General features: G+C 38.7%; 1 protein-coding gene across 1 annotated transcript in view; it reads left to right on the forward strand.

Annotated features, from left to right (window-relative positions):
• HMCN1 (hemicentin 1) overlaps positions 1-23938 on the forward strand; it is a 204746-nt gene that overhangs the window by 125241 nt on the left and 55567 nt on the right. The window contains exons 41-54 of the mRNA XM_072867250.1: positions 2501-2676; positions 2986-3082; positions 5153-5275; positions 6324-6485; positions 7248-7529; positions 8806-8973; positions 13187-13300; positions 16435-16521; positions 16905-17096; positions 17839-18012; positions 19227-19340; positions 20836-20981; positions 22697-22847; positions 23614-23823. Of these exons, the coding sequence (XP_072723351.1) occupies positions 2501-2676; positions 2986-3082; positions 5153-5275; positions 6324-6485; positions 7248-7529; positions 8806-8973; positions 13187-13300; positions 16435-16521; positions 16905-17096; positions 17839-18012; positions 19227-19340; positions 20836-20981; positions 22697-22847; positions 23614-23823 (2196 nt within the window). The remainder of the gene's footprint in view (positions 1-2500; positions 2677-2985; positions 3083-5152; positions 5276-6323; positions 6486-7247; positions 7530-8805; positions 8974-13186; positions 13301-16434; positions 16522-16904; positions 17097-17838; positions 18013-19226; positions 19341-20835; positions 20982-22696; positions 22848-23613; positions 23824-23938) is intronic.

Genomic DNA, 23938 nt, shown 5'->3' on the forward strand with positions numbered 1-23938 from the left:
GGAGGAAAATAATTTGGAGTGCAGTTGGAGCTGAGATGGTTAGAAATGTGCGGTGTGCTGAGCCAGTCTAGGAGTTGGAACAATCTGGGTAACATATAGTTACCATGAGCATAATTAGATTAATTTAAAAACCTGTTCTTTCAGAAACAAATCCTTTAGTGTCTCTCTCTCTGTTTCATAAACTCAGTTTCCTCTTAAGCACATTTCAATTCATTTAGCTAAGAGGAAAAGTGATTGATGGAAAAGCATTTGGAAATAAATTTGCCTTCTGCAGTAATGGATGAGCTTCCAATTTTCAGTTCCACAATACTCGTAAAGAATCTGGGCCTTTGTGAATTCTACAAAGAAAGTAAGATAAACAGATTTTTTTTCAGTTACTATATTTCTTATCCACAGAGACCAGGCTTTTCCCTAAATTATTTCCAAACTGTGAAATCAGCTGCTCTGCTTAGTACTTCCTGTGCAAGAAAAACAAAGCTTTATTGTTAATATTATTTTTCAGGACATCTTGAGAACTGTATTGCTGGTTTACCGAGTACCACTTTGGGACATTTTATAATCTCATGTGTGCTAATTAATTCAGTATCTTTTTGTTCAGAGTGAATCCCAGAGTATTTCTCGCAGACAGTCCCACTGCTTCCCTTCTTCTTACCCCAATATTTTGTGCAATCAGAAATCTCTGTGCAATCTTTTGTGCAATCAGAAATTGTGCAATTTCTGGAAAAATGGATTGCAAAACTAAAAAGCAAAGGAAATGTGACAATAAAAAGGTTCTTATATTTGGCCCTGGTCAACTTTTTTTGGGCAAACTGAACAGTCTTGGTACACAACAAGCATAAAAATCCCACTGGACATGTGTAATCAGACAAAGTAATTCTTGCTAGGAGAGTTTTGATTTAGTACATATTTTAATTGCAGATCTAATGTTGCATTAATGTCAAGAGTTTAAAATGAACATGCTTTATGTTTTTAAATGACAAGAAAGGAAAGGAAATCCCTCTGGGTTGTTTTAAGGATTTAAGAACATATATGCCATTAAGGGCACAGACAGGAATTCTCTTCTGGATTATGCTTCAGCAGCCCAGTAAAAGAAGTTCTGCTCTCTGCAGTTTGCTGTAGTTACCTGTTAGTGATGCAAATGAAGGCACCTGTCTTGCTGTGGTTTGCATGACAAGCACTCCCAAATTCTGTCTCGCTGGCTCTGATCTGGGAAAGGGAACCTCCGGTAGAGAGCTGTTGGTAAGCAGCAGCAACGCAGGCCATGATGGCCTACACCACTCTTGCTATTTTCCAAGTCAGCATGTGTCTGATACTGAAATACTTTCAAGATTTTAATGTGGCAGTATTCTGTCAATGACTCAAAGCTGCCTGGGGAGTCTCAGAAGATTTCCTCTGACTGATGATACAGCATGCCATTAAGAAAGGACATTCGGTTCAGCCATGAATACTGATACAAAGATATAAATAGCAAATAGTTTTTGATCTTTAATCTTTTCATTTAAGCTCATCTTGTCAGTCTAATATTTCCTCCATGTTCCTTTCGACTCCAGCCATGAACACTTTCCCCATGGAAAATTGCTCACTTGCTGTGTTCCAAGGTTTAGTTCTCAGTTGCCTTCTCAGTTGCTTTGTTTTTCTGACTGTGGAAACACAAATAATTTTAAAAATGGGGGAAAAAAATGCGTTTTCTTGAATCTTGACACTGTTCAAGAACAGCTAATGGGCTTCAATTTAAATGTCCAGAAGCATTTTTTTTTTTCTTATACACAGAAAACTTTCATTCCAAAAGCTAATTTTTCTACCCTGTAATTTGGAAATAATAGTGTAATAATGAGGTTATCACTGAAACTGTAGTACAAATCTAAATACAGTGCTCAGTACCAACAATTGCAATAATCAGCTAGCAGATACCACACAAAACAGACAGACAATAAAGTAATTGTAGATTATGACTTGATTAAGTCATTAACCCATTCGCTTGGCTGCAACCATATAAATTCTCATTCTGTCTTCTGTATTTCGCCATCTCTGGACGAGATTCTTTTTAAACTCAGAGTTCTTCTTAAAGCCAAGTATCCATCTTGGCACTGTCTGGAACAGTTTAAGACATTTTCAGCTTCTGGGTCTGATTATTATCTTGTGGGCCTTCTCACTCATCAGCTCTTTTTCTTTTTAGCAGGAATGTACTTCCCCATTCTTTATATACTGGTGATTTTCCTTTGTAGCTATATTTTAAGTATTTTTTTGCTAGTCTTGGCTTATCTACATGGTTTCTCTGTAGCTGATATCTCACTAGCATGTATCTTATGTAGAGGATATTCTGTAAGTAACAAAAATGATTATGGTGTTTTTTGTGATATAAAGGAGACTTAAGTTGTGTGTCAGAAAGGTAGCAACTGCCATTTTATTTTTGTTAAATGAAGAGTGTTAACTCCACAGTATGTTTACTCTGGGAAGTCCGTAATGCTCAAAGGTCCTTTGTTTTGATTTATTGCTGTAGTTCCACCAAACATCATGGGAGAGGAACAAAACGTCTCTGTGCTCATCAGCCAAGCAGTGGAGCTGCTCTGCCAGAGCAATGCTATTCCCCCACCTGTGCTGATGTGGCTCAAAGATGGACGACCCTTGCTGAAGAAGCCAGGTCTTAGCATCTCTGAAGATGGAAGTGTACTGAAGGTAAACTGGGTGGTCAAACTCTGGTGGCAATTGCTTTCTGGGGAGTATACCCACCATGAAGGCACTAGATACCCATTAGAGTTTGGATAGCATTAGGCCCTCTGGTGCAATAGAGACTAGTGGGTGAGGAGTGAGGGAGGTCATAGACATCTAGATGTTTGTGTACAGATTTTGAAGGAGTAATACTGTATTATTAATATTTAGAGAGACAGATGTAAAAATAAAAATTGAAACCTGAACAACCTCTTCCAGGAATTTAATGTATAGCAATGTAAGAAGAAGAAATCCAGGTTTTCGCTTTCTTCCTAGATTGAAGGAGCTCAAGTACAGGACACTGGCCGTTACACTTGTGAAGCGACAAATGTTGCTGGGAAAACTGAAAAGAACTATAATGTCAATATTTGGGGTAAGATTTATTAAGCTTATTCCAGGAATGGGAACGGAGCTCAGAGTGAAATTATGATGTGAGACACTAAAATCCTCTGTATTTCATAAACACTTAATTGCTGAGGTTCATGCAAGGAGATGTTATTGTATTTGCTGTAGTTTAACAGTCCCAAGAAAGCGCACACATTTTCCAAATTGCTTTGGTTTGGTTCTAAATTAATACTAGCTACTTTGTAGGCCTTTGTCAGGCTGGGTTTGCATGCCTGATGGTAGTTTAGAATTATAACTAACTGGTTTTGTATCCGTAGCTCTTATTTGTGCACTCTAATGCCCTTTAAAGTAACCTACCAACTTTCCACTTTTTTAAATGCTGAAGTGTGGCAATTCATATAAATAAAAGGTGGTTTATCTAGCTTTAGTTGCTCTGCAAAGTTATCAGTGCTGAATCATAAAAATAGCTTTAGTAAAATTTTTCTATGGCTAGATGATGAATGTGGCTTAGGACATTTATTTTAATAATTGATTTTGAGTGTTTTTTCTGCACCATCATTTTCTCCCCATATGCAAATTGAAATGTGCCTTTTTTACTATTACAAATTAATTTCTTGCTCTGAAATCTCAAGACTACAATTATCTAACAGGGTTCATAATGATAAAACTGCATTTTTTAGAACATAATTCTGTTATTATTTATTAAAAATAAACATTCCTGGTGTTTAAATTAGAGGTGGATATTGTAGTACCATGCAAGACCATACAATTTTCCCATGCTGATACCCATTTACTGCGCATGTCATCTTCATCTCTCCCTCCCCCAGATTGGTAAGATCTGCAGTGTTGCAAAGGACCTTTGCTGCTGGAGGGATATGGATTTGTTCTTTTGTGCAGTGAGACCACTTCAGTAGGATTTTGAAAGGAGGGATAATTCTTTGCTAGTTAGCAGCTTTGATGGAATAAGCTTAATAGAAACCAAAAGTTGCCTGTGAAAGTCAGCTGTGGATAACTGTTTAGAATTATAGTCTTTGTTTACACCCAGGGACCAGAAGTTCTGCTGGCCATATTTTTAAGTTTTAAATCCAGGGAATGTATCCTTCTGAGGATTGCTGAGATCCTGAGAGCTAACTCTGGTTCCAGGAACTAGCCCATGTGTTAAATGTAAGATGTACCTCCATAGAGAATGGCACAAACTTTTTTACTAGAAGCAGGACAAATAAAAGGTTGAAGCCAGTACAGTACAATAAAGCCCTTTGCAGTCAGTCATTCTGAAACCCATACATCTGGTTGCTGCTAAATAGAGAGTTTGAAGTGTCAGAAGGAAAAGCTGTCTACTGTCACGTGCATTAAAAATGTGCTGGATAAGTTATTCACTAGTGAGATTTTATTCGCCAGTTTCAACCTATGTTCTCCTCTACTTTTTTTGCTTTCTTTTGAAGTGTTACCTACACTATTTTTATCTGATTAAAATGGTTCCCTCATTTCAAGAAGGCAATTATCCCTTCCCTAGTGATTGAACCGAAGTTCTTTAAGACTTTGAGAATCAGAGTGAAAACAGTGGCCCCTTTTGTCTGCAACTGATTTACAGTCACAGAGCTGTAGAGCAAAGCTGGCACTCTGCTACAGTAGGGCAATCGAAGGGATGGGGTCCTTAGCGTTGGATGTGGCAACCAGTGTGTTGCTGCAGGAAAAACTCGCAGGAAAAACTTGGGCTGAATTTTAAAAGTCACTTTCTAACTAATGATGATATCTGTAGGTTTATGAGCTAAGGCCATGAATGAGGCAGGCTCTTAGAGTTGGAGTCAGTTTACATAATTCACAGAAATGGCTTTGTTCTGTGAATTCCATTCAAAAGTCAGCCAGAAATAGAGCCTATGCATGCACCAGACCTCAGAGGCTGGAAGGATAGATGCAGTCATTTGCAAGTATGTTATTCCCTACCCAGGGTCTGGTTGGCATTGCCAGCAAGAGAATACAATCCTTGTAGTTGCTTCAGAGCATAATGGGACAAATTTGTATGAGGGTCATTTGGGTCTTACTGTTGGCTGATGACATTTTATTTCAAATGCTGCAATTATTTGGCATTTCTTTTCAGTGTCACCAAGTATTTATGGCTCAGATGATATCTCTCAACTGACAGTAATTGAAGGGAGCTTGATAAGCCTGATATGTGAGTCTAGTGGCATCCCACCACCCAGTCTTACCTGGAAAAAGAATGGTGAGTAACCATCCGTTGTCTGTTTTATAAAGCAAATGTGATAATTCTGACCTGCCAGTTTTTCTTTGATGGTATAATTCAGGGTGGTATGTGTCTATCTTAATTAATGTTGGCTTGTGGAAAGAGCAGATTTTAATTACAGAACACATTTTCTAATGCATAAAATTTTCACAGAAAATGAAGTTTATCAAGTTCTTTTTAAACCCTGTCACTTGGAAGCCAAAAAGGCATTGTATGATGTGTTCTAATAATGTACTGCAAAGCTAAAGTGTATACACTTAAATGGCAGAAAGAAAACTTGAACCTGTTGGAAAGTCTAGAAAAGCAGTTAGAAAGTAGTACAGTTTAGAATCTTACTTGAGAGCAAGATTTTTCATCATGTTTGACATTTGGTGCACTTGTTCATAGAGAGGATTTTAAATGCACAAGTGGGAATGAAAATTCAGCTTGTAAGAATTATCAGTGGCAGGTGTATTCTTTCTGTCATGAAGTCTCCCTGTGGTTTGTAAAGATGAAGATAATTGCCTAATCTGAGGTCTCAAAGACTGAAAATTCTGCTCAGAGAATGTAATATTATTTTGCTGTCATGTCTCTGCTGAGGATTTCCTGGGCAGAAGTGTATGCACATGTGCTGTGTGAGAAACAATACACAGATGGTCTGGCTGTGCAGGATAAATTATATGTTTCTAAGCACTGGCTGTGCTGAGTGAGATGATTATATACTGGACAATGAGTCATATTTTGCTGAAAGTGTTGAATTTGCTGCTCAGTGGAAGTGTCCAAAGCTTTCTGGATGGATGTGAGTGTGGTGAGAGTTATTGTGCTTTAGCTCAGGTTGCTGTATGTCCTGAAGTCAGCAATTAATATGGGAAGTCCTCAGAATCTGCTTGCGTGAAGTTTCTGATGTCTGGGAAAACACTGACAGAGCAATTCTAAAATGGACGATTGTGCAGCTCAGTAATTTTTAAATGAGCCAGTGGACTTTACACCACATGAGCAAGCTCATTGCCATTTTCTGTGTTTTTATCTGAAAGAATGTCTCTTGCAGGCTCTCCACTGGTGACTGACCTTTCGGGAAGGGTGCGGATATTATCTGGAGGCAGACAGCTACAGATTTCAATTGCTGAAGAGTCTGATGCTGCATCTTACACTTGTATTGCTTCAAATGTAGCTGGAAGTGCAAAGAAAGAACACAGTTTGCAAGTATACAGTAAGTTATCATGAAAAATTCTGTTCATAGGTTACCAGTTCTGAAATAGAGTTATGTTATGAAAGTGTAACAGTACAGTGATGTTAAGCTGCAGGATTTTCAGAGAGTAATGTCTAGCTATAGGCCAATTTCAGGCTACTCCGAGGAGAATGTCAAGTAATTAAAATTTTGACACTTTGGACTAGGAGCTTGACCAAGACATTGCATATACCTGTTGAAAGTGCATTTGACCACAGATGATTACGAGGATGTAACCCCTTCAGGGGTTAGTTAGTGTAATATTTCTTATCACCAGGCTGTAGTAGTGATGAAAACTAATTGAACTTAGATTTTCCAGTTTTACTGCAAATTCTGTATTTCAGTCAGGAATAAAAGGAGATATTTTTAAACAGTCCCATGAAAGAGAAAATCTTCAAAAATCCATAGGGATTGACAGCATCTATTCTAAGCATTTGGGGCAGTCTTTTTAATTTTTTTTTTCCCTGTTTGCATTTTAAAAATTGCCTGTAAGTTACATTTTAAAAAACATTTTTACTTTACGGGGTGGGGGAGGGAAGGTTATTTGTCTTTTCTCAACCCTGTGGAAAATGCTATGAATTGCAGAGTGACCCTAACTGATTTGCCAGCAGTAACCTACAATAACTGGTCTTTATGAAAATGATGATCTGGCATACTTGATTGTTGTTCTGTTCAGAAACAGGTGAAGATCCTGAAATGTAGCTTACAGTTGACTTCTAAGCTGTGTTTCTTTTTCTTTCATAGTTCGACCAACTATATTAGACAGCGGTAGCCACCCATCAGAAGTTGTCGTCACACAAGGAAATGAAATTTCCTTGGAGTGCAAGGTACAGGGCATTCCAGAGCCAGCAATAACGTGGATGAAGGATGGCCGTCTGCTGGTCAGTGGAAAGGACATAGCAATACTTAATGATGGTCACTTTCTTCAACTGAAAAGTGCCCAGGTGTCAGACACCGGCCGCTACGTCTGTGTTGCTGCCAATGTGGCAGGGCTGTCTGACAGAAAATACGATTTAAATGTTCATGGTGAGTATGTGCAAAATGGGGCAGGCATAACAGAAACAAATTAAACCTTTATAATAGTTGTGTGGCTAAATGCACCACCTGTATCTATTGCAGGCTTTACATGTGATGTAGTTTCAGTTGCAGATCAGTGATGCAGTTTCAATTGCAGTGTTACAAAAATCCAAATCCAGTTTTATAACTGCTGAATATTTTAAAATCTTACCTCTGTCCCTGTTAATATCAATCTACCCCCAGTTGCTCCATCTCCCGAGAGGAGAAAACCAAGATATGGTATAATTTTATACAATATCGGGGTGAGTGTCATGGTAGGAAATATTCTATTGTGGCAGATAGAAATCAAGGTTTAACCAAGAACACCCTGCTAGTGGCCACTGCCAGAGGACAGTTACCTGAGCATAGTCACTATCTCATTATCAAGTACCTGATTATCAGGTTCTCTCATTTTGCACAATCAGAAGAATTTAAAGATGGTGCCTCCAACTATAATTCATCTCCATAATTTGACTTGATGGAATTGATCAGGACATCACGTTATCTTCCAGCCACTGTAATTCTTTTACATATGATTTTTTATGCTTCATTGAACACTGAATATTCATGTTTTACTGTGAAAATAAACAGAGGAATTCTCGTTATTGAAAATGAGAGGCCTAAATTATTTACCAGTTTTATTTATGTATTTTTTTATTTGGAATGTTTGCTGTACTGTATTATCAAACTTCTGGGTAGTAAAAAGAAACTTTAAACCTCCGCAAGCTACTCAGAGTGCTGGAGGATGTTGGTCAGTTCTTCACCCCAGGCTTTATGTTCTAAAGTATGAACTGTAGAACTGCAGAACTGCTTCCAAAGTAAGTGGAAATATTCTTATTCCTAGCAAAGAAAAGCTAAAAATAAATTTGTGGTAGTTATTTTAACAGGGAGTTGTTCTTTCCATTAGAAAAAGCATGTAATTCTCTCGGTGTTAGAATTTTCCCTAGTGTTTCATTAGATACTGGAAACGATAATTAGCATAGAATGGACAGAACTACTATAAACTGTTATTTGCTAGGGATCTTAAGCCATAAAATAAAGGTAATAGAACTGATAGAATTTAATTTTAATATTTCTATGCAGTTACACAGTAAGAAGTTGTCATTAATATATAGTATTAAATGTCTCAGTTTTGTAGCTCTTCACTTGCCAAGCTTATCTTAGCTTCAGTGAATTATTATTTGGATGACAGAATGTTTTAATTTTTATTTGTTCTGAAGTATGGCTTTGCTTTGCTCTTCTGTAGTTCCCCCAAGTATTGCTGGTGACCTGCAGATGCCTGAAAACATCAGCATTGTGGAGAAGAATCCCATCTCTCTGGTTTGTGAAGCTTCAGGAATCCCCTTGCCATCAATAACATGGCTTAAGAACGGATGGCCTGTCACTTTGAACAACTCAGTGCGAATCCTCTCAGGTACAAAAGCTGCAGTTTTCAAAAAAAAAAAAAAAAAGGGGGGGGGAAGGGGGCGAAGGGCCCTCTGCATCTATAGTGCAGGTATGAAAGAAAGTTTGGTTTAATAATCTGTAAGGACAAGGAGAGAAGAGAAACTGTTATTCAATGCCAAGCTTTTCAGTAAGTGGGGTCAGATTGGCTGGAGTGCCTGGTGAATAGCTAATGTAAACTTTTAAAGTTGTTACCAAACTTTATGTGTGGGCCAAAAGCATGGTAGGTATTTGGTCTGTGACGGTTAGCCCCAGACGGCAACTAAGTACCATGCAGCCACTCACTCACTCCTTCCCACCCCCCCCACCCCCCCTCCCGCGGTGGGATGGGGAAGAGAATCGGAAGAGTAAAAGTGAGAAAACTCGTGGGTTGAGATAAGGACAGTTTAATAGGGAAAGCAAAAGCCGCGCGAGCAAAGTGAAGCAAGGAATTCATTCACTACTTCCCATGGGCAAGTGTACTTTCCAGGAAAGCAGGGCTCCCTCACGTGTAATGGTTACTTGGGAAGACAAACGCCATCACTCCGAATGTCCCTCCCTTCCTTCTCCTTCCCCAGCTTTATATACTGAGCATGACATCATATGGTATGGAATAGCCCTTTGGTCAGTTTGGATCAACCTTCCTGGCTGTGTCCCCTCCCAGCTTCTTGGGCACCTGGCAGAGCATGGGGAGCTGAAAAAAGTCCTTGACCAGCGTAAATACCGCTTAGCAACAACCAAAACATCAGTGTGTTATCAATATTATTCTCATACTAAAACCCAAAACACAGCACTACACCAGCCACTATGAAGGAAATCAACTCTATCCCAGCCGAAACCAGGACAGACGTGGAATAAGTATTATTCTGGCTGTTAGTGTATGTTAGTCCAATGCTTATTTCCAGAAATATGTCAGATGGCAACATATTGCTTTTTCAGTGCCAATACATATACTGCATTAGCGCTCTCATTTGATTAGTTTTCTCTACCTCTTCCTCTTCACAGTTATTTTACCCTTTAAAGACAAAAAAACGTTTGAGAGAATGAATATGTATGACAATAAACAAAACACATCTTTCATTTCTGTGGGTCTGTATATAAAAACAAAGGGAAACCTGTTCATGAGCCTCAGAAATTAATGCATGTAAATACTTCCTGGCCTTGGAGCTAACTGAATCTGATCTTCAGAATGTCATCTAATACAAGCTGGAATTAGGTGATCAGTCAAAGACAGCACAGAACGCTGCATTAGCAAGACTAGTCCAAGGGATCTGGAGAAACTTATGATAGGCAAGCAGAGAAACAGATCCGATTCATCAGGGATCTCGATTTTCAAGCTGGAATAACCTACAAAGAACTAATTCAGATGCCTTTTTATGACAGTAGTAATTGACAGAGGTGTCTGAAATAGGAGGGGCTCAGTACGTGTTCCTGTAAACCATATTTCTGCACTACCATAGGGAAGTGAGAGTACTTGACTGGCAGCTGCAGTGATTTTAAAGCTTTGTGTTTACAGTAGGAAATTGAGTTAGCAGCCCTTGAGATTACAAACAGAAAATGCGTACCAAGCAGGCAATACGTTTTGCGTTGACTTCACGTGTCTGGGGATCAGCTTTGTGGAGTGTGTAGAAGTAATGAAGTATCTGGTTACAACTGAAATGTATAGACGACAACTGAGATGTTTCTTTGATCTTGGGTTTGCCACTCGCAGCTAGAAATCACATGAAAATAAATTTTGATGAAGTTTCTAATACTCTGACACAGCCACCATGCAAAGCCAAGCCATCCCATAGCATGAACACAAGAAAACTATCAGACAGGTAAAGGAACTGGAAGGTGTTTAGAAGCTCAGCTAAGACTGGATCTGAAGCTGGAATTTTTCAGGATTTTTTTCATTCATGTAGCTTTTAACATTACAGGTAGTCCTGTTTTCTGCTTTCCCATTTTTTGGTATGGCGCATGGAAAAAGGAGTGGGTGTCTGATTATTATCCAGTATAAATCTGCCTATCTGAGTTGGTGTGCATTCCTTTTTGTGTGAAGTTGCTATCAACAAAAATAATTTCTTCTGGGCTTGATTGTTTCTGTTCTGTCTGTTGATTTCTACACCCACACTAATACCACCACCCGGATTGCAGAGTCAGGAAGGGTGAGAGACAAAAAGATGTTTATTGTCTCTGAATGTTAGTGGGAGTGAGGAAACAGGCCAGAACTCAGTGCTTTGTTTTCCAGAAAACTTTGTGCTTTTGTGCAGTTCTTTAGAAAACTACACATTGTGGTAGTGAACTGTAACCAACCTGGCATTTGGAACTTTATTTGTGCTTGTACAGCTGTAAAAAAACAAAAACAACAACAATAAATGCCCCTCTTCGATTAATTTAAGAGGTAAAATACTTTGCCAAAGCAAGATTTTGGTTCTGTTGATTGAAAACATACTTGGCATTGCAGATGATTTAAATGTGTGGACACACTGCTGGCAACTTTTAATGTGTTAATTCAGATACTATGCTGATGTTTCCTTTTAATGATGCTTCCAACATACTTTAGTAAAAAAAGAAAAAAATGCTACCATACCACATCTGCTTTCCTTGCAGACCATGCACTAAGCTGCATACTAGCTTTAGGAAGGAGAAAAGCTTTGGTTAAATTCTAGCTAAATGTAGAAAATAATATCCTGCCTCAGCACTGGGGCCCCGGGTGCAAGTATGTGATACCATAGAAAGTTACAGTCTACTGCAGGCAGGTATCTGCTTCATTTTGCTTCTTATATGGCTTTGTTCAGGATGTGGATGGGAGAAAGGATCAGGGTGGCACGACTCTGCAAGAACTGAGTCTTCCTCAGTCTCACAGTACTCCCTCCTGTAGGTAGGATTCCTTGAGTGGAGGCACATCTGTCAAGCAGGTCAGCAGTTTCTTCCTTCAAAGCACATGACCAGGAACATAAATTTCTGGGATATATCCCAATAATGAGACCCTGTGGATATCTGCAGGCAGGACATGCACACTTCAGATGTGAGGTAATGAATTGCTAATGTGAGAGCTGCTAATGAGAAACTGGAAAAGGCTGAAGGATGGCCACCGCATTTGTTTTCACACTTAAATGCTCACTGATGTTTGTTTTGCTGGTCCTCTGCCAAAAAGGAAGCAAAGATAAATTATTCTGCTAGGGTAGAGCGGGGATACTCTTGGTCCTTTGGTCAAACATATTTGCAAATCTTCTTCCTTTTAAACTAGTATGTCTGGGCAAATGTGTTCTGACAACTGCTCTGCTATAATGTTATGAGAAATATGTTATTTTAAAACATTACATGTAAACCAATACTGTTGTCACCTGTTACTGTTACTGATGGCACAATTAATACAAATGCTAGAAGAGAGGAGTGGAATTTTATTCCTTATCTACACATGTGAAAATACCTTTATGGAGTGTTTGTATGTGTTTATAAAAATAAACTTATTTTTATGTGTACACCCCCACCCCACCCCACCCCCTACGATGAGGCTTTATTATTTTTCCTGGATAGTAATTTAGATTATCAGTATAGAAAAGTACTCATGTAAACAAAAATCCTGCTGTCTGAGACACTGTATTCTGTCAAAATTTCTTGTACAGAAGTAGGTGCACAAATCCTGCATATTGCAAACACAGTGTTCCTGCCACATCCAAATTGTCTGCGCTGATCAATGAATTATGTGTGCACTGTACTCCTGCATGTAGTTTGAGTGACCTGTGTGGAGCAGGTTCGATTTTCTCTGCATGAACTCTACAGATGTGTCTCTAAGTTTTCTGTGATTGTTCCAGTTGCTCTCTGACTTCCTCCAGAAATTCTCAGAAAATGTCTGAATGCCTCAAAGTTCATTTAAATGTAATTTCTGAAGGGAAAAAAAGGGATGTGTCAGGGTAGTTTGGAAGATACTGACTAGAAAGAATAGTATGATCAATATTAAGCACAGATCTAAAAGCACTAAGGAGCTGAGGGCCTGAAAACATATACAGAAATTATGGGAGTTAGGAGTAAGGTCAGTCACTTTCTCTTACTGTTCGTTCAACAAAACAAAGCACATTAAAAAAATAGACCACATTAAAAAAAATTTACAGCTGTAAATTTAACCAAAACGTAAAAAAAATTAAGACTTAGACAACTTGGGAGCATAATGGTTGGAGCAGGACTTCAATGATTGTATGTTTTTTTGGCTTTCTCCTCAGGGGGCAGAACGCTCCGTTTGACACACACAAGTGTAGCAGATGAAGGTCAGTATACTTGTGTAGTGACCAGTGCTGCAGGAGAAGCGAGGAAGGATTTTGACCTTTCTGTTCTAGGTAAGTATGTGATAATTTTTCTTACAGTAGAAGAAGATAAGGGGGTCTACTGTACACTTTGCTGGTATTTTAAAAATTATTCTGCCAAAACATATGTCCTTAGGCAAAAAACCCCTGCATTTTATAACATGGTCAGAAAATCAGGTTTTAAAGAGAAGTTACTTCTACATGTGAATTCGCTGTTTGTTTATTTTTTAAAATAAAGATTCTTCAGTCATAATTTGGAATAACTGGCAGCTACTTCTGTTTTGTGGTTTTGTTTTTTTTTTTTTTTTCTGAAGAGGAACTATGTCAATGTAACTGGCTTCAGTTATGTTGTTGCTTCAGTTGGCTAGAAGTCTGGGGGATGCTGACAGCCAGACTCCTGTCCTCTCTTCTGTTTCTTGTTGCTCATAGCTTCACTCTTCCGTGGGCATGATGAACAAGGTGAATCAGTTTATAGGTGATCTGAAAAGGTGGGGGTTTTGTGTTTTCCTGGTAAGGTTAGTTTTCAGCCAGATCAGTTCCCTGCTGGTTCACCATACAGCCTATAAATGCCAGTATTGGTGAAAGGAGGATGACAAGAGTGAGTGGTCAGGGGAATAGTGCTATTGCTTTTGGCACTGGCCTGAATTTAAGGTGGTTTAAGTCAAAAGAAAACTACAGCCCCAGGAAACCATATTAAATCCATGTGAATCTGTTGCATCTAATGCTCAAATGCAGGAAGGTGCAACCCCATATGATAATACTCATGAATTAAAAGCAGCATTATTGTGCAGCAGTGCGTATAATATGTATAGCTGAGTGACATAATAATCTGTTGCAACAAAGATGTGAAGGCAAAGCCAAGACCAACAGGGAAACTGAACACTGGAGCTGGAATTGTTATTGCAAAATAGAGATCTCTGATTCAGTGGAAACCTTTAGTCAGTAGAGCCTTTGGTATTGTAAAACATAAAACCAAGTGTGCTAGTGGGTGATCCTGCTAACATATTTGGACAAGGACTAGTACAGCAGGCTCTTTAGATGGCTATTTGGAACCCGTAATATGTAATTTTGTCACATTACTTTTGACACATACTTTTTTTAAAGAAAGGTATTTTTCCCAGAAAATACTGCTTTTTGGTTTAGTAACTATTTGTTATTTTTATCAATAATTACAAGGCCTGATGCAGGTTGTCTTATAGCATTACTGTATATAATTTGCCTGTAAGTTTCTTTTCTCTAATGTGCTGAGCGCTATCAGCTTCCCTTGCCTTCAGCTGACTTACACATATTCAGCCTGTAAATGATAACTCACATTCATGCCAGTTCATGTTTATTTGATGAGCTCATGGAAGTGTAAGTCTGGTAGAATGGAAGAGATGGATAAACACTGAAAAGCGTTCATTGTTTTACTGTTTTCTTTGGAGAGTTTTAGTAGCAGGGTGTTCATGAGGGTTCTGGAAATCTCTCTTGCATAGGCTTTGTTTGCCTTGAAGAAAAATGCTCAGTGAAGCTGATTTCAAGTGGGCTAAGTGGAAAATTCCATTGTTCAGTCTTCTCTTCCCTCCCCCCAGTAATTTCTTTGTCTTTCTAGAGGAAAGTTACTGGAATGTGGCCTGATAGCGACACAGAATATTCACTGGCTCACTGTAAATAGGAACTGTACAGAAACATCCCAGTGTTTCTCTAAATTGGTGTAGGAGGTGCAACAGGCGAGCCAGTTTGCATGGAGATCTTGTAGTAAGCATAATATTTATATATTTCCAAAATGCTTGGTGTGGCTTTGTCATATTTCTGAAATTAATATGAGTTGACATCTTACTGTATTATTTTGGGGCCAAAGTGATGAATTGCTCTGTTTGTTTATAAACAGTAACTTTTGGCCTGACTTAGAAGTCCTGAACTTTATGATTTTAGGTTATATTTTCCCTCATCTAATTCCCGCTAGTTGATGCTTCTTTGTGTCCTTTCATTTGGACACTAGAACCCATACAAAAGTCTGTTTTGCATTGCTTGTACAGTCGCAGCAGGGAATTCGATCATAACTGCATCACAAGTGAGAGTGCCAGCACTAGCCACATCTTCCTGCATGCTAACCATTCTACTAACCTACATCTCGCCATGTGTCTTGTTCAGAGGTGAACTTTTAGCCACGCTGAAGTAGTATCTTTGCCATTCCAGTCAAGTGATGTGCAAACCTCTTTCAATCTTTTTTTCTTCTTCACTCTAGTTTGTACCCTTCAATAGTATAAAAAATCTGGTGTAACATTATTTTTCTCTGTTGACAATGAATTCTGCATATTACTGTGATTCTTATTTTTATAAAACTTTTGCTTCCAACTTAGTGGTAGATCTCAAATAAGCTGCTGAATATATTTTAATTCCTCTCTCTTTAGGTCTTCTATCTAGGCTGAAAGTTTGCATTTTGTAGGATTATGAAAGCATAGTATCTGGCTCCCTAATCTGTCATTTTTGTTATAAAACTTTCCAAAATCTCTTGGAGGTTGAGCTTTCTTTCTTATAACTATAGGCCTCCTTTTCAACCTGTTATACTCCATGCCTACTTTGATTTGTAGTGCCATTTTCTTTTGGCCTCAATCTACAATCTTTTTTTTTATAAATCAGTCTTTCCCCTAGAGTTGTAGGTAGGTGCTTTCAGTTACTGATGGAAAACAAACGACTCTTAAACTTAAACACATGGTTTTGAACAAATACACTTGCTGCTTAATATGAGTGATAGAACTTGTTTACAAACTTAAAACCTGCTGGTGCATAAAATCAAACCTGGTCTTACTAACCAGTGCTCATCACCATTGCCCTACTGATCATACTCAGAAATATCGCCCTACAGACCATCCTCCTCAGCACCCTGAGTGTATCTCTAGCTCTGAAGATGAAGTGAGGTGAGTACTTTATGGGTCTGCGGTCCTCTCTTGCCCTTTGCGTGGACTTGTGTGGTTAAGGGTTGCAGAACAGAGTGCGTAACTTGTACAGGCAGGTTAGCTCTACACTGTCTCACATCTGGACCTGTTTCTGGTAGATCTGAGCTGTTCATTGATTGATGTGATTACGGGAAGCATATGCTGAGATATAGCCTGAGTATAGTCTTTGTTATATTTAAATTGGTTGTAAGTAATACTTGCTAATGTTGTTGTCTTGTCTGTTTGCAGTGCCTCCAGGGATTGTGGGTGAAAATAAACTGGAAGATGTGAAAGTGAAAGAGAAGCACAGAGTTTCCTTAACATGTGAAGTGATAGGTAACAGTATACAGTATCTTTACTGATCAAACCCATGGTGTTGATCATCATTGGTTCTGAGGAGCATGTTTTTAATGGAATTTTCAGTTCAGTGGAATTTTGCTTATAGCAGGACTAAGCACTCCTTCATATAAAGGTTGTATAAAATGTAACCAAGAGGATAGCTGCTGTGATATTTCTTCTCTAAAGGCCTGTGGAATTTAAGAGGAGGTGCATATTACTTCAGGAGGTTTGAAGACTTTAGAATATGTATTCCAAAACATCTCCTTAAAAGATACATTTTAAAAGAGCATCTGAAACTATATTTTTCTGTTTCAGAATTCTTGACATATCCTAGAGGCTATGCAACAACTAATATTTGCAATTTTCTTTACTCCATTAAGGAAACCCTGTACCACACATCACCTGGATAAAGGATGGGCAACCTCTAACTGAGGATGAAGATCACAAGTTTCTGTCCAGTGGGCGTTTCCTGCAAATCACCAGTGCTCAAGTCACTGACACAGGGAGATACACATGTATTGCATCCAATACAGCTGGAGATAAGAGCAAAAGTTACACTCTTAATGTACTTGGTAAGGCAGTTGGGCTGGCTCTTGCAGAGAAAATATTCATCTCAGGAAAAAACAGATAATCACATTGGAATTCTGTAGTACTTTAATTACAGCAATGCTTAAGTTGCCTGGCTACGATTAAAATTTTGTAGCTTAGTAATTGATAAATAATAGTTCAATAGAAACAGCAGTTTTGTGCTTTAGACAATATAGAACTAGAAGATGCGGAGCGATAACAGGACATTGTCTGTATGGAATAAGCAGGACAGTACATTGGTTTATTGTGATTCAAGGCAGGAGTATCTGAAGAGCACTTCAGATTGTGATCTCTTCATAAAAGTTGAAATCATCTGGAGTTCTCTATTTTTCATGACGGGTTATTGCATAACCAAATGCAAACAATGGTGAGTTTGTTTTCCAGATCCTCATTTCCCAGGCTCACGCCTCTTACCTATCTGCTGCTCACAGGATCATCAAGTAGTGGGTCTGCCAGCTGCTGCACAAGAAGTGGTGGCTGGCATCCTAGTGACCTGTGTTTGACAAAGGCTAAGGGTGGATGGAGTCCACCGACATGGGCTGACTGGTGACTTCAGGACAAAACATAAAACCGGATGAATGTTGTCTGGTTCTGGGTTTCAGTGCGCCTTGTAGGAATGTCTCCTAGCTATTTAAGGCTGCAACCAGATTCCTAGACTGAACAGGGAACAGAAAATTGGCTTTTCATAGAGGTCCTTCCTCTGGTTAATGATTTTGTTATTCCTAGTGTCTCCAACCATTGTGAGTGCAGATGGCCATGGAAATGCAGAAGATGTCACTGTCATCCTCAACAGCCCAACATCGCTGGTTTGTGAGGCTTACTCGTATCCTCCAGCTACAATCACCTGGTTGAAAGATGGTAATCCTTTAGAATCAAACAGAAATATCCGCATTTTGCCAGGTAAATTTTTTGTTGTTATTGAGAAATAACACTTTATTCTTTTATTGTTTAGTTTCCCATTACAGATTTTTTAAAAAAAAATCAAAGAGTATATTTCTATTAAGTGCAATGTTTGTACTTTTGTAGCACTTCTCATTCCAATATTTTTAAGTGCTTCACAACTAACTGATTATTTACTTTTTTTTTTTTTGTATTCAGGTATTTATTCTTTTGTTCCGTAAAGCTAAATGATGGCAAACAAGTTCATTGGAGTTAATAACGAATGTAAATAACTTGTAATTAAGTGTGGAAATTAGATGGAGAGAGATATAAACAACAATGTTAGTAAAAAGAATGAGGTGGCATTTTTCTAGGTTGTTGGTAGTTTGCCATTTTTAATTTGTGGAGTAACTTACCTAGCACATCTATGGAGGTGGAAAACACGAACAAGCTTCACTGGTAACACTGAAGTAATGTAAATGAACAAGTACTTTAGTGTTGTTAACTGCAAGTGTTCAGAGCAAGAATGGGTTGATATTGATAGCGAGGAATTGAATTACTACATGGGGGGACAATTTCTAGGAATGCAGTCTGAAAAGAGCTGCAGCCAAATTAAATAGTGACTCATCTCTGAGAATGCAGACGGTGTAAATCATAAATAAACAGGATACTATGGGAGGGAAATGGATGGATGTCAAAGTTGTAGAGGCCACCTGAAGTCTTAAATCCTACCGATTCATTCATGTTTACGCTTCTTCTCACATGGTGGCTGTTGCTTCTGTCCATTCTCCAGAGGGAGTTAAGGGCCTCTTTCATATGAAGTACTGCACTGAAACCAAAAGGCAGCTCAGAGGCTCACATCCACCCCTGTATGTTGAATAGACTCTTTTTGCTTAGTCTTACCGATTATGCCTCCTTTCCCTTTTTCTGTGAATGAAGTGCAGAACCCTAAATCACTTTTTCCTATCTAAATGTCTTGAAGAAATTTCTTGTACAGAACTGTTAAGAAATTTTCCAAGAATCTGTAAGCAACAGGAGTTGTGATCCAAAGCACTCCTGCAAATTATGCACTCATTTATCACATAGTGTACATGGTGGTAAGCAATCAGTTTTTCATGCTCATCTAAGGGCAGAATTTGGACCAAAGGGTTGAAAATATGCTGCAGAAACTGTTTAAATAATTGGGAAGCAAGAGTATAACGTAGATGTTATTAAAGAATGATGTCTTTTGGCAGGTGGTCGAACCCTGCAGATTCTAAATGCACAGGAGGACAATGCTGGAAGATATACCTGTATAGCCACAAATGAGGCTGGAGAAACTTTGAAACACTATGAAGTGAAAGTCTACAGTATGGAAATACTTCCAATTTTTTTTTTTTTAATCTTTCATTTTTTTCCCCTTTCCAGTGTTACCTATCCTAGTGAATACAAGGATTTCTGTTAGTAGCTTTGTTTAGTAAATATCTGCATTAGCTCATGGCATTGCCTGAGGAAAGACACTAGAAGAGTTTGCTGTTGCATCCTTTACAAATGCTGCTGTTGGGCTAAAAATCTTTGTACCACCCAGGGGAAGACATTTAAGAAACGTTGAACTCCAGTGTCTTCTGAAATGCTTTTTTGGTAATGATTATCAGATGAGTGCAGCACAATGGGAGATGTGAGCAGAGAATCTCATAGAATCATTTAGGTTGGAAAAGACCTTTAAGATCATCAAGTCCAACTGTTAACCTAGTACTGCCAAGTCCACCACTAAAATTTCATGAGCAAAGAAACTATTTTAGAAAAAAAGGAGGGGAGGGGACCCATAACTTCTAATGGGAAACTTTCTTGAGTAAGGTAAAACAGGAGGATACTATTTTTATATCCTTACATAAAATACCGTATGCACAAAAGCTTTCGCATTCAAGGCTCACATTGTCCTTTGAGCATCTGTGCTTAATACTCTATTTTAATGCTCAAACTCTTCATTATGGACTCAGTCAAGCATGATTTTTCATCTTTTTTTTTTTTTTTCTTATTTCCTAGTCTGAATTGCAGTTGGGTTTGCTCCCTCACAGTAACCATGCTGTTATTTTAATTACACTAAGTCCCTAATAAGGCCCCATTGGATTCTGAATAATGAGAAGATGACAAAAGAGTTCATTACTGAAGTATGGCTATGTATCAACATAAAGCCCCTCATCCCCAAATGCCATTGCAACTGTCAGTTATTATGGTACTGTAAGCATTAGGGAGAATTTAAGATTTCCTACTGAAAAAAAAATGGAAAATGCTTTGAAACCATTTAACATAATTTAAAAGATATTATGAGACCAGGGTGGGGGGTAGCTTAAGAATTTTGAAATGTTCTGTTTTCATTCTGATTGAGAAGGAAACGAGATTTTGCAACACTGGGATTTCAATGGAATGGAAATGTTGAGTTTTGACGAGCTACTCTGAGTGTGGACTTCAGTTCAAACATATGTTTCTGAGAATATTAGTTTGCATTAAAATGCTGTTTAATGACTGCAGTACAGTGAACTTTATAGAATTCAAGCCAAACACATAATAAAGTGCTATAGCTAGGTAAGGCTATAGTCAGGTTTGCATGTCTAAAACTGTTGAACACAGTTTTATATATTTTTTTTATGTAATACATAATATAAATAAATATATATTTTAAAAAATAAATATATATATAAATAAATAAAAATTCAGCTATGGGGAAGAGGCAGATTATAGGGGGAATGCACTTGCTTTCCCTGAGGTTATCACCCAGGTTTTCCCTTTGTCCAGTTAATTTTGAAATGCTGCATAAGACAGTAAGTCATGGAAGTCCCTCTTGCTCCCTTTGTTTTTGTGCAGTTCCACCCATCATTAACAAAGGGGATATCTCAGGGATGGGCCTTTCCCCTAAAGAAGTGAAGATCAAAGTAAACCACAGCCTTACCCTGGAGTGTGAAGCTCACGCCATTCCTGCTGCTGCCATCAGCTGGTACAAGGATGGACAGGCCAGTCAGAAACTTAATTCCTTCTAATGGGTGGATTTCATACAGAAACAACTGCGTATTCACTATCACTATTAATGAACATGCATGCAGTGTAACAGGCTCACTTGCACTGCTGAAGTCAGCAGGAAGTCATCTTCCCACTGTTCTGCTGGCAGGATCACCCCTCATGCATCTTAGGATGTTTGCTGTTGGCCAGACCTCTACAAATTGACACCCTTGCTTTTTTGTGGGTGCTTGGCAGTGCCACTGACGCATCAGTGTTGGAGTTTCCAGAGCCTACCACTGGCCTGTGCTTTAAAGGGGGAGGGCCCTGCCTAGCAGTAGCATCCCATGGTATGACCACATGTCCCTTTGTTATTGCGTAAAGTCCCCAAAGGCCCTATTATAGAATGGCCCCATGCTTGGTTCCTCTAAGTGCTGCCCTTGCAGAAGTTGCAGAGAGCCTCCCACTTGGTTCTGGCAGAGCTCACAAAGCCACAAAAGCATCTGGATCCTCTGAGAGGGGGAATGAGGCGTGGTTCCTGCCACACGCAGTCTTCACAACAACATCGGTCTGGAGGAGAAGTAGTTTGGAAGGGCAATGTCACAGAATTGTACTGATGTGCAGTCTACTGGGGGCTGGCTATAAATAAAAAAGAAACAGTCACTCTGTGACTGTTTCTGAAAAAGAAACTCTGCTGTAAGAAAGGAGAATATAATCTCTTGCTTTTCCTGTTCTTGGTATGCTACTTACCACGTGGCAAACTGCTGCACATCTGCAGCTGGACCAGCTGTTCCTGGATTTACCAAGCATGAGAGATATGAGAGATATTATTATTATTGAGAGATATAGGTTGTAGTAGTGTAGTCTCTACTGTCATGGGTGATGTAAGTTCTAGGGACAGTAACATCTAATCCTGTGTATCTCTGCATTGCTGCTGCATCCATTTTATGTTCACACCGTGTCCTCGCTGGGCAGCGGATCCAGGTTATGTGGCTGTAGGGTAAGTTAGATTGAGTTGTTCACCTCATAGAAAACTGATGGTTTTACACATGTAGGTTTTCCATCAGCTCATCGACTTGGCCAGTCAGTTCAGGGATTGAATCAGCCTGATTTAATCAAATGTCACGAGAGCCCTTGCCTGATGGGGATGGCATTGCTCCTTTCAGCAGCAACTTGCAGCTGGGCTTAGAAGTGATGTAAGGCCACATCCTCCTAGGAGACCAGCTACCAAGATCAGAAAGGTGAAGATGCAGAGTTTCTGACAACCATGAAAAGAAAACTGTCTCGAGGAACTTTGGAGCTTGATCAAGTTTACTCAGGGAGGAAAAGCTTTTGGTCTGAGGGAAAGGAGGAGCAGATGAGAGGAGAGCTGGGCTTCACTGCCTGTGGCCAAGGCTGCCATCCCAGGAGCACCTGGCTTAGGACTGTGTCCAAAGTGGTGACCCTCAGTAATTTGGTGTCCTAAGCAACTGCTTTCTTTGTGTAGATTGAAAGTGGGCCTTGCTGGAAGCATTAACAAAAATTGAAGGATGTTCTCTTGGTAGCGGTATCAAAGCAGAGGAAATACCAAAACTAAAATATGCTCTTACTCCCAGTATACTGCCTTAGGAGGGATTTTGAAACAACCTGAATTTGACCAAAAGAGAGATGACTTCATATTATTTCCACAAATATGGCTATTTCTAGTGTATGTTTTGCCAAGTATTAATTTCCATGTAAAATTACATTACAGCCACTTAAACTAGATGATCATGTCACTATCCAAGCTAGTGGCCGTACTCTGCAGATTAAGGAGGCTCAAGTATCAGACACCGGTCGTTACACTTGTCTGGCATCCAACATTGCTGGAGAGGATGAAGTGGAATTTGATGTAAATGTACAAGGTAAACAGTTCAGATAATAAAATTCTTCTGGTAGCCTCCTTTTTTAATGTTCTAGGATGTTGGAATTCTTTATAATTTTGTATCCTTTGCACCTGCTTGGTCTAATCCAATGCTTTTGTGTTTTGTGTGATTTTTTTTTTTAATGTATATTTTGCTTATCTTTAAGAAATACAGTATTTTGATTATTCTTTATTTCATATTTTGTGACACATGCAGTGTTTCTGAAGTCAGTGGAATGACATAGTAACTCTGATCTTCCTCTAAATTACACAAAATAGTTTTAATTTAGCTTAAACTAAGACGTCATATTTTATTTATCTGTATTGAGTAGTACTTAGAGTCTCCAGACATAAGCATCCTGTTGGCCTACACACTGTGTGTAAATGCAAGAAAACAATCATTAGATTGTTTCATTAGACATTAGAAACAAGTAATTTCTGAAAATTTAGACAAAATTAGAACTTGAGTAAAACCAGATAGCTTACTATTTAAGTATTGTTGATTAATACAGTCTGTGTTTTGTTGTCAGGTCTTCTTACACTGTTATTTATTAGTCTTCAGAAAATATTCAGTAGATTGCTCAATTGTTCATTCTGATGAAAAGAACTAGAATTTTCGTGGCTAATCTAAATTGGCGGAGGGGTTAATTTAATACCCTAATTTTTATTGCTGCTATTTAACAATTACAGTATCTTTTCATTTCTTGACTTTAAAACTAGCTATTTCTGCTGTAAAATTCTAATGTTTTTCCCTTCCTTGGTTGTAGTTCCTCCTAGTTTCCAAAAGCCTTATAAGGAATGGGAAGCTGGTAACACAGTAGATACAGGAAGAGGTGGAGAAAGTAATTTGGAGAATGTGATTGTCAACAGTCCCCTGTCACTGTACTGTGAGACCAATGCTGTTCCTCCTCCAGTTCTTACGTGGTATAAAGATGGCTATCCTCTGAGCTCTAGTGATAAAGTACTAATATTACCAGGTGAGTATTAAAATGTCACACTCTGACCTTAAGAAATTGCATTAGTGCTAGTATTTGTGTAGTAATAAACTTTCCCCTTCAAAACACTGCATTAATGTTCTTTTCAGACTTTCTT

This window comes from Ciconia boyciana, chromosome 7, assembly GCF_034638445.1.
Source record: "Ciconia boyciana chromosome 7, ASM3463844v1, whole genome shotgun sequence".
Lineage (NCBI taxonomy): Eukaryota > Metazoa > Chordata > Aves > Ciconiiformes > Ciconiidae > Ciconia > Ciconia boyciana.